At 52.8% G+C, this 11,143-nt stretch overlaps 3 protein-coding genes across 3 annotated transcripts; all 3 read left to right on the top strand.

Moving 5' to 3' along the window:
* Positions 1-401: 401 nt before the first annotated feature.
* Positions 402-5,810, top strand: DQ04_03991020 (hypothetical protein; the record flags this gene model as incomplete). Its single annotated transcript, XM_009313250.1, has 1 exon — positions 402-5,810. One exon carries the CDS (start codon positions 402-404, stop codon positions 5,808-5,810), a length of 5,409 nt encoding a protein of 1,802 aa, XP_009311525.1.
* Positions 5,811-7,610: 1,800 nt separating this feature from the next.
* On the top strand, positions 7,611-8,420 carry DQ04_03991010 (hypothetical protein; the record flags this gene model as incomplete). The annotated part of the gene is made up of 1 exon (XM_009313249.1): positions 7,611-8,420. One exon carries the CDS (start codon positions 7,611-7,613, stop codon positions 8,418-8,420), a length of 810 nt encoding a protein of 269 aa, XP_009311524.1.
* Positions 8,421-10,177: 1,757 nt separating this feature from the next.
* DQ04_03991000 (hypothetical protein) lies at positions 10,178-11,143 on the top strand (the record flags this gene model as incomplete). Its single annotated transcript, XM_009313248.1, has 1 exon — positions 10,178-11,143. A coding segment is annotated over one exon (966 nt), but the record flags the coding sequence as incomplete, so codon positions are not given.

Raw genomic sequence — 11,143 nt, 5'->3', positions numbered from 1 at the left:
CCCCCCCCCCCCCCCCCCTCGGGTTCTTCGAGAACATTTGCGAGGCGATGGGGGTGGGGGACTGATGTGAGCTCTTGTGGCCGCATATACGGGGTTTTTCTCCCTGGTGATTTCTTCGCCCTGCGTTTCTCTTTCTTGTCTTTTCCTTCTTGCACACACACACACACGTACGCAGTTCCCATCGCAGTGGAGAGGGAGACGGGGTTCCGGGGAGTGGCGCTGCTTGTAAAACGCTCGAGTTGGCGTTCATACCTCTTGATTGTCGTTGATTCGGACAGAGCGTTGCAAGGAGCGAGGGACAGAGAGATCCGCGAAAGAAAGGAAGAAGAGACTGTGTCGGCAGAATCCTGCTTTGCCTTCAGAGAGGCGGAGGAATAATAATCAAAGCAGTTGGGTGCACCATGAGAGGACGCTCCAGAATCGTGCACAAAACTCCAGGATCGCGCGACAGCAGTACCACCCGGCGCTCCAGGTCAGCAGTCGGAGCTGTACGTTTGCCCATCAGCAGTGTAGAAAATGTCTTTGGTGACAAGCTGAAAGGCTACAGTACGCGTGATGAGACATCAGGGAGCATGTACGGTGTGGGGGACTGTACGGCATGCAGTTCTTGGCAAAACAGGGTGGGGGAGGAGGGCTTCACCTACACCCCAGAATGCCCGCGCCTGGGAAGCATGTACGGGGAGGCTGCACTTTACGAGATGCAACGAAACTGTGGATACGGTTCTCAAATGGGCATGATCGCCTGTAATGCCTATAGTTCAATGTACGATATGGGTACAATGCAGGGATCCACGTATGGCATGGGTGCAATGCAGGGATCCATGTATAGCATGGGTGCAATGCAAGGATCCATGTATGGCATGGGTGCAATGCAAGGATCCATGTATGGCATGGGCAATTATGGTCATGGCTCCATGTATCAACCACACGTGCAGCTGGGCAGGGTTGTGAAACTGGATGTTTCGTGCCCTTATACATTTCCTTCAAACCTCACAGCACCTGGATTACGACGTCACATACTCAGCAAGGTGGGCACGCAATACGGATCATTTTATGCTAACGCGAATACCCCACCAAACCCTATACCAAGGGAAAGAGAAGAAGGGTGGGAGACAGAACAGCAAGAACAGCAGCAGACAGATCAGCTGCCACGAAATGAACCTGAGAAGCAGCATAAGTCAAGGCGGCAGCTACAAGAATGTGAGACGGAGCAGGAGCAGCATATACAACAAGAGAGTGAGGGATCACACGAGCGGGAAGAACTTGAAGAGCAGCTAAAAGAAGACGGATCAAGGTCTCAGCTGAAGCGGGATCAACGGCAACGGCGGACTCTGACTCACACGGCGAGAAATCTGGCTGAAGCTGAAGGAGAAAACGAGGCACCTGTATCTGTGTCAACCAAAAGCGCATCAACGGATTTCTCTTTCTGCAAGGAGAATTGCATTCCTGTTGCATCTCCGACCAATCAGGCAGCGGAAGACCCCTGTCGTGTCCGCACTCTGGTGATTATCGAAAAGGACGTCGCTGTGGATGCAGCTGCTATCTTCACAATAGCTGGCAATACAGTTATGTTGGGGCAGCAGAAGTACACGGCAAACGAGGTAATGCTACATGACCCATGTTCGGAAGAGGAGGAGGAAGTGGTCAAAAAGTCCATTGCCTTGTCCAACATGATCAACGACTTGCTGAGCGGCCACAACTCAGTGCTCCTCGTTTCGTCTGACGGAAAGGCAACGACGGCATCGTATGCACTGGTGCTTGCGTCGCTGAAGCAAATTGTGCGGCGGCTCCACGCCCAGGATATGCGTCGGAGCAGAGAGGCCGTTATGACGTTAGCATTCTCATCGTTAAGGCGTGGGAAAGTGAGGGACCTGTTGTCTCACAAAGGTGGGACAGGTGTCGCTGAGCCGATTAAGTTGGCCGAATCCCCTTTGCTTGGTACAGTGATCCTCAACACCACCACCGTCGAAGTCAATACCGTCAACGACTGTGAGCGTTACGTACAAACGGCCCTACAAAACGAATCCGAGTCGTCAGAGGAGCTTGTTGTGGGTACGCTCTTGCTGAAGCAGTGGGTGAAAGAGACCGGAGATGTATTTATCTCTTCGTTCCTTGTAGTCCTATCAAGAGATGGGGTGAGGCCCTTCCTTAACGTCCGTCGGAAGAATGGCGATGCAAGCGCGGTACTTCTCAGCTGCGCCATTAACGGACCAAGTGTTGTTGTTCATGGTGTCTGCCTCGCCGAAATCAACAGTATCTGCGGTGATATGCTGCATCATGCAGAGGAGCTAGGAAAAGTTGTGAGCTTGCCTCCATACAGTGGCAATGTGCGCCGTTTACTCGCGCGAGCTGGAAAAAAGGCGGTTTATTTAAAGGAAAAAGCGCAAACGGGCGACGAGGTTGCCGCGTTACAGTACCACCGCATCGAGGTGATGCTGAAAGATATCAGGGAGCTTCTGGAGAGACCTGAGGCCACAAAGGTGCCATTGTCTAGTGAAGTGTCCGACGGCGCTGGCCGGAAGGTGAGTTCACCGTTGAGTGATACGGCGGGTGCGCAAGGGAGCGGCGCGGGGTCGAAGGAAGCAGCAGCAGCAACAGCAGAGTCAGGGGCCGGTAACAGCGGGGAGATGATTGTGTCGTTCAGCGATCTCACAAAGATAAAGGATAGGGATTACACTAAGATCGCTGTGGCCGTACTTGCGGATAGGTTCAATAGTAGACGTGTCATGCGTACGGGGAGGAGCAGCGTGAGAGTTGAAGGCCAAGAGATGAATGGGGTGGAGTTCGCCACCTTGTCGGAGGTAACGCCAAAGAAGGTGCCTTTCCATTGCATCAAGAGGCTCTGCGATGCCTTCGCACATGGCACCAATGTGGCGCTATTAGCTCTCGATAGCCCCAGTGCTGCGCCAAATCTGGAATCGCCAGCGTGGGTGGCAATAAATCAGGCGGTTGCAACGGCGTTGGACCGCAAAAGCAGTAACAGGGGTAAAAGCAACGATGACACCGAAGAAGTGTGTGATCTACGCGCATCCATTGTACTGATTTCTGGTGCCGAAGTGATGGACCTCGTGAAGGTTTCTGGCACTATGGAACGGCTCGTCGTCGCGTCGTCGCCGCTTTTCGGCCCACTGGTGGCGACGGCCGAACTTTGCGCCGTTCCAAGTGTTGATGCGTTCGGTAAAATGGTGGCGGTGGCACGAACGAGTGCCGTGGGAAAAACTTCTAAGAAAACTTTTGTGGTGGTAACGCTTGTGCTGCACGCAACACACAACGGGGACTCATTTGTATCATCCTTTTTTGGATGCCTGGCAGGACAGAATACCGCGCTGTACGAGGACGTCCTGACGAAAAATGCTATTGAGCCACACTTGAAGCTCTGCTCCAATGCTGTTAGAGGACCAGTGTGCTCAGTTCTGCTGCTGGGTCTTCACAGCGCTGATAACAACAAGTCGCTAGTGGAGGCACAACAGGCAATATGTGCTGTCGAGCACCCGCCAGTGAGGAGTGGAAGTGTCCGTAAGTACTTGGAGCACAACCGCGCCGCCATTCGCTCCCGCCGTGAAAAGCTGGAAAAGACGAACGACTCGCATGAGAAGGCGTACTTGGGGCTGGTCGTGAATCAAATGGAGAGGATGCTGCGGGACTACGCGGCGCTGCTGCGCGAGCCGGAGAAACACTTCCCGCAGGTGTACAGCACCATATTCGAGAGAAGCAATTGGCTGATACGGCGCGCGGTCATGGTAATTGTTGAGGAATGGGACCCGTGCGACGCATCTGTCGTGACCCCGAAGTCCTCCTCCACCTCCCTCACAACAAAGTTTGATGTGGCGGAGGCGGTGGCGCTTAAGCCCGAAGGTTCAGTTCCGACGCTCTACACGCTGCAGGCAATGCGGGATAATTTTGCCGCNATGCAAAACATCGCGTTCCTTACCGCAAATGCCACGAACACACCCTTCGCGGTGGACCCTGTGTGGATTGAAACGCGAAAGGTGATCTCTGGTGTCTTGACAGACGTGGGTGAGGGTGAGAAAGTGGCGTTGGATCTCTTCAGCGTCATTGTGCACGGAGACGAGCTGCTCGCCGACCTTTTGATGTCCCCGGGCAGCATCACTGCCCCTGTCGTGTTGCAGACGGTGTTGTCGCCGCTTGTTCCTCCGCTGCCGCATCCCGCCACGCGCGTGTATGTGACGGACCCCTCCAAGGCCGATGATGTCATTGCATCGGTGCTAAGGCGGGCCGAGGCGTATCGGGAAGAGATAAACGTGAAGGGTGCAACCCTCATCTTCGGTGCGCTTCAACGCCGCTACAAGGCTGACGGGGACGTCGTCCTGTCGCTCATGTCCGTAGTGGCTACCGGACCTGACATGCAGCCTTACCGGGAGGTGGTGGAGGAACGATCCTTGACGGCGGTACACGTGTTGCTTTCCGGTATGCTGGAGCGCCCGTGCATGAGTGTCTTCGTCTTGACGCTGAAGAGCGGAGATACATCCTGTGCAGAAGCCCTGTTGTTGCAGAAGAAAATATGCGCCTCGTACAACACACCGCAAACTGCACACACTGTCAAAGAATTCATTCAGTATAGTAAGAAATTTCGCGACCGGCTCATTGAATCAGGAGGGAAAAAGAAGGAGCGTGCCAAGATGGAGAAGTTGGAGGTCGCTGCCAAGGACCACGCGGTTCTGCTGGAGGATTTTGACGCAGCTGTCCCGTTGTATCTCACCATGGGTATCAAATACGTCCAGGCACCACACCACGAAGGACGTGAGGACGTCAAGAAAAAGAGGAGCAACAGCAGCATTGGAAGTGGCAGTGACAGTAGCAGAAGAAAAGGTAACGGGGTCATGCCAATCTCCAGAATGGTAGTGGTGACAACAAGGCGCACCGACATCGACGCCATTACAGTGGATAGGGATGAAAAGTCCCTCACGGTGGAAAATGCGGGAGGCAAAAGCAAACGGTTTCTTGTTGACGAGGTCATTACACGGTGCAGCGTCGCCGCACGCATCCGGTCACCGCTGCTGGACGAGGTGTGTGGTCGTTTCATCGCCGGCTACAACTCGGCGTTGCTCACGTCAGCGACAACCCCTTTTAGTGCAGAGATCACCCTGGTTTTGCGCACCGTAAATCGCGTCTTTGTATCGCTGCCGCCCAACAGCGAGTTGTTTCTCTCGTTGGTGTCTGTCCGGGCGCTCAAAGCACGCGATATTCTCGTGCGGGGCAGTGCGTTCGAGCCGTACACGATTGCATCGTCGCCGCTCTTCGGACCAATGGTACATGGCGCCAAACTTGTGCGGCTCCACGACGCGGCGACGCTCATGAAACACCTGACCTCCACCATCGATCTGGAGAGCGCTATGTGTGTGGTCCTACTCGTGCTGAAGCAGGTGGTGAAGCAGCAAGATGACGTTGTGATTAGCTCGCTGCTCATGACACAGTCGGGGCGGGACCCGACGCCGTATTTAGAGGCGGCGGCGGCAGAGTCGTCCAGGGACCGCGGCCTCGTGCGCCATGCGCTGGGCGGAGCGTGCTTCACCGTTGGTGCCGTCTGCCTTCACACAAGCGGCGACGGTGGCGCGGAGTGGCTCCTACAGGCGCTGGAGACGATGGCCGCCGTGCGCTGCAAAAGGCCGTTCCACGGCAGCGTGCAGCGCTTTCTTGACTACANATGGCCGCCGTGCGCTGCAAAAGGCCGTTCCACGGCAGCGTGCAGCGCTTTCTTGACTACACCAAGGGTGCCCTGCGGTGCTTCCGTGCGAAGCTGGGGTTGGTTGACGGGATGGAGAGGGCGTCTGTCGAGCGGTGGGTGGTGACGCTGGAGACGATGGCGCGCGATGCGATGAAGATGCTTGACTCGCCGGAGGGTGTCATCCCGCCGGTGTACCTCACGAGTTAACCGCACGGGCAGCGAAAACTTCCCGCACTGGGAGTGTAGGGGCGCAACACAAACACCAACGACTCGCGCTGTGGTGGTAGCTGTGGTATCGAAAGCCGTATAATTGCAATGGGTGCAGGTGTTTAGGTGTATTTCTTTGCTCGAATGAAACAAAAAAGGTATCACGGTGCGCAGTACCATTTGTTATCGAAAGTAACCCCCCCCCCCCCNATGGTGACACGTACATATACGTATATATTTATATATATATATGTTCACGCCCACTCCCAGTTATTCGCAACGACGGATGACCACGTGCATACGAGCGTGGAGTCAAGTGGGCAGGTGAGTAGTGGTATGCAACGAAACAGGAGAAATTGGGTAATGTGCTGTGAGATCAGGCTAAAGAAAAAAATTTGTGTCAAGAGACTTCTGGCGGGTCGACGTCTAGAGGCAGGCCTGCTGAGTAGATGCGATGCCAAAACAGACGCGCCACCAGTGCGCTGGGGTCTTTTTTTGCTTCCTTTGTTTGCGCAGCCCACTCACTTCAAGACGTGCACATGAGCTTGGCGTGGGGGATTCCTTTCTCTGTTCCTCTACCGGTCTGTTTGTGTTTCTGCGTGTGTGTGTGTGTGTGTGTGTATTTCAATGCATTTTGTTGCATTGTCTTTTTGCAGTTGTAGCGTGTTTCCTCTCTGCATTATGTGATGCCTATGTTTTATGCTTATATTTTCTTTTACCTCTGGGGACTTATTCTTTCCGTTTTGCTTTTGTGATATATATATATATATATATGCTTAAAGGCTCGCTTACTGTACCCACCACAAGATGCTGCGGTTCTGCGAACAGCGGCAGCAGGAAACGAAGGAAACATGAATAAACAGGAGAAATTGCAAGTCAAGAGGAAGAACGAGAGGGTGATAAAGGGTTCGTTGTGCTTTCCTGTTTCATGTGATGAAGTATTTCTTGTGTGACACGGTATTGACCGGTCGATACTTGTTACGTTCATGTGAGTTCTTCCTGGTGCGTGGCACTCCTTCCCCTCCCATTCTATTCATTTCGCCATTCCCCTCCGTCAGCGCGGCATGTGCTCTCCCCTCGTTTTATTTGTCCGCATCTCCGCTGCTGCCCAACATCGTTCTCCATATAACGGAAGTCCAAAGAGGGAGGGTCCGCGAGGAGGCTGAAAAAGAACTGCTCTTCAATTCGGTCTTTGGACATTTTGATGTCTGTCTTCTCTTTTTTGTGCGTATGATTTGTTTTTAAATCCTTCCTAGCGTCCGAAATGGCACGCGAGGGAAAAAAAAGTGCAAAGATTCATATATCTCTTTCTCTCTCTCTCTNTGATCTGTTGGCAGGTGGCGTCGAATATTACTTGCTCTGTGGGTGTGGGTGTGTGTGTTTTGCGTTTGCGGCTGGGGTTGGTATTATCATTTTGCCACCTGTTCCTGCAACATCTTGGTGGGTGGTCACACCCCGCCGGAAGAGAGACAAACTCTCACGCAGTGTCTCTTTTTATTATAATTATTATGATTGTTAATTTGTTTTGCGTACGTTTTTCTCTTGTCTCTCTGCTTAAAGAAAAGAGACCTGAGTCTGATCTCATCTTAGGTGTGCGTAACAAACTCGGGTACACGAGGTAGAGAAGCGTTTTTCCCCCACTGGACAAAGAAAGGCAAAGAAGCCGAACTGAAAAGGGCATAGTTAAAAAACCCACAAGAGTAACCATACATCCCACATGCAAGGTCCCCCGTCAATGCCATACCCATACCCGCCTAATCACGGGCCGTTCATGTACCCGGGAGCACCGATGTGTGACCCCATGGACCCACACTCCATGTGGATGATCCCACCGCATTACGACATGTGTGAAATTTGCGTGGAAGAACCCTTGATTACCAACAGGAAGTCCCTCAATGGTCCAATGACTGAAGAAGAAAGGGGTGACTTAATGCGGCGTCGCGCGTCCAGTCAAGGAGACTTTGGATCAGGACGTCCAGCAAGCGGCCTTTCTCGCAGCGGCAGCTTTTTCTCGGCTGGGTCACGTCGAGGCTCCCTCTCGCGTGGGACGAGCTCCCGCGAGTTTATTTACGACATGTACGCCCTGGAGCAGGAGGAGCGCGAAGTCTTCAAGGAGTACTACGGCGATATGGCGGACCGCAAGGAGCGCTTCGAGAGAGGCGGGTCAAAGGCCATTGGCCACCAACGGGACGTTGACGGCAGATACGCGAACAAACCACGACGCTCAGGAAACCAAAAGCGGAGCGGCTACGGTGGTGTGTCAAGCCACCGCGAGATCGTCATGAAGTCAGGCGGCAAGTGGGGTGACATGGAGCTGCCGCGCAAGACCTCTACGCGGCGCATCAACATCCCAGTGGAACGGCCGGGGGTGCCGCGCCTGCCAACGGTTCCCTCCGTCATACCCGTTGTGGTGGAGGAGACNGCATCAACATCCCAGTGGAACGGCCGGGGGTGCCGCGCCTGCCAACGGTTCCCTCCGTCATACCCGTTGTGGTGGAGGAGACGCCAGAGCCCGTGCATGTGCTGAGCCAAATCGATATGTCGATTTACGATGACGGTAATATTTTCACGGGTGATAAGCCTAAGTCAGAGAAGCCAGTAAAGAAATGAGCATGCGTAGAAACGGTGGACCATTCCCTCTCTTCTCACATCTGACGCTGCGAGAAAAGAGTGCATGGTGTAGGGAGGAGCGGTGATTGAAAATAGCATAGAAATACGAAATCTGAGTGTAGGACGTAAATACAGATTTCAGCGCCGCGACCTCTCTACTCCGATGTATTCTTCCCTTCCTAACTGTTTTTTTTTATTTCATTTTCATACCTCAATGTCTGTGCCACTGATTTTCATTGTTTGGGATTCCCTTTTGAAAACGAGTTCATGTGCAATTTGCGTGTCTGCCGCCTACCTGTTGTGGGGTGGTAGCATATAAAAAGTTTTTTTTTTGTTATGTGCATCTGTAAACGTCTTTCTGACTTTAGTGATTAAGATACAGGCTCCGACCAAATGAAAAAGAAAGACAGGATACGTTTAGCGATAGTTGAGGGTGTATAGCAGATCAGCAGGTGCATGATGTTTGCCAGGTAACCATCACCGTATTTTTTTTCGTTTTCTTTGTTTTGTGTTTGTGCTTTACTCCCTCTGGGGGCATTTACAGAGCTTTGTGAATGTGGTCATGCTCCCTACGTTCAATAAGTGTGACAGTGGTGCATTCCCCTCTGCCACCTGTGATGTGAGCTCTGTTGGTCTCCCCACTCGACGCCGCTACTCTCTCGACATCTTGCTCGCGTTGTCTTTTTTTCTCTCTATTTCCACCTCACGGTGTGACAAAGATAGTGAAACAAGGTGGCTTTGACCCGGCCACTGTGTGCTTGTTCTTGCGACTCAGTTCTGAGCCGTGACTCCACACGAATGCAATTTGGGCTGTGCGGCATGCTGTAGGTCTCCGCCTGTGCTTGTGAAGCGCATTTGCAAGATAAAAAAGAATCGGTTTTATTTTTATAGGCGTCTGCGCGGCAATGCGACTCCTTTAGAGATGTGGCACTGGGGAGTTGAGGTGTGGACGCCGTGGTTGATTTGCGTGGCTCTGCTGAGAGGGCGCTGTATGCATCCCAGGATTGTGTGGGGCTTTCTTGTTGCAAGTGCGCGTTGTGGCGCTGCCGTTTTGCGGCACGGGGACAGATAATAGCAGCAGATATGTGGTGTACTCGCAGAACACACATCGTGCCTTTTTTTGCTTTGATAAATGCATCGTAAGGCTACGTGAGAGCCTTTCTTCTTTGGTTTCTTCTTGCTGTGCTTCCAACTAATTACTCCTGAAGGTGCATAACTTCAGCCTGGGGTACCGCCCATTCCTTCGACTGCGTAATTATTTGCAGCCAGTGGCCACTGCCAATGTGATTTTTTTTTTTCCTCCAGTGCCCCATTGGCGCTAATAACGCAATTCCTGCTGCTGGGTTGTATTGGCGCGACATACAGCATCGGTGAAAGCACAGCGCGTCCACCATAGTTGAAATAAGAGCCAGCTCAAAAATAGACCGTTGTTGTCATAACTTTCTTGTGTTTGGGCACGTTTGGCCAATCACATATTCCTAGAGAGAACCCTGCCAGCGTGAAAATCCCACGTGTGTGCTTCTTTTGTGTTACCTTTATCCAAGAAGAAAGAGAAGGCCAACCCCGAAGCAATACGAGCCGTTAGACAAGGAATTAGCACGCAACCTTGCACCAGACACAGAAATTTTTTGAGGTTTTGTACCTCCTTTATCCGTGAAACGTGTCTACGGCAAAATGGCAGCGTTATCTAGTAGTGTTGTGATCCACCCAGCGGATAAGCACGCAATCAATGGATCACAGCCCCGCATGGTGCGCACTGGATCACAGACACAAATGTCACGCACTGGACCACAGACACAAATGTCACGCACTGGATCACAGCCCCGCATGGTGCGCACTGGATCACAGACACAAATGTTACGCACTGGATCACAGCCCCGCATGGTGCGCACTGGATCACAAGGAGTGGGTCCGCGTGCTGGTATTCCCTATGGAGGAATGGGTCAAGGCAATGGAACCCTGCAGAGATCTCCCAGTACCCTCTATGGTGGAATGGGTTCGCAGTCAGGGTCCATGCGTGCTGGTAGCGCATATGGTATGAACGGCCAGGGTGGCTCATTTTACGGTCAAGGCATGGGAAGTGCTGGTGGAATGAGCGGCTATGGTGCGGGCAGTATGCAGAATTCGCAGATAGGCAGTATGTACGGCATGGGGGGTCCAATGGGTATGGGCAGTATGTACGGTCCTCCAATGGGTATGGGCAGTATGTACGGTCCTCCAATGGGCATGGGCAGTATGTACGGTCTTCCAATGGGCAGTGTGTGCCTCCTCATTGCCGTGCCCTCTATGTACGGGCTCCCGTCAGGAATAGGGAGCATGTACGGGCTCCCGCCAGGAATAGGGAGCATGTACGGAGCTCATTCAGGAATGGGCAGCATGTACGGAGCTCCTTCAGGAATGGGCAGCATGTACGGAGCTCAATCAGGTATGGGGAGCATGTATGGGTCTCAAAGAGGTATGGGCTCCATGTATGGGTCTCAGAGAGGTATGGATTCCATGTATGGAGGTGGAGTCATAAGTGGTCCGGCATCGATGGGTCTTCATCGCTTGGGCGATGATCAGAAAATCCAAACAGCGAAGAGTCCCTCCTTAAGCGGCATTCGCACGATGGTGGTGGTTAGTGACAAGGCTGGTTCCAAG

Source organism: Trypanosoma grayi, assembly GCF_000691245.1.
Source record: "Trypanosoma grayi strain ANR4 Tgr_399_V1, whole genome shotgun sequence".
Lineage (NCBI taxonomy): Eukaryota > Euglenozoa > Kinetoplastea > Trypanosomatida > Trypanosomatidae > Trypanosoma > Trypanosoma grayi.
This window is presented reverse-complemented; position numbering and strand designations above follow the sequence as displayed.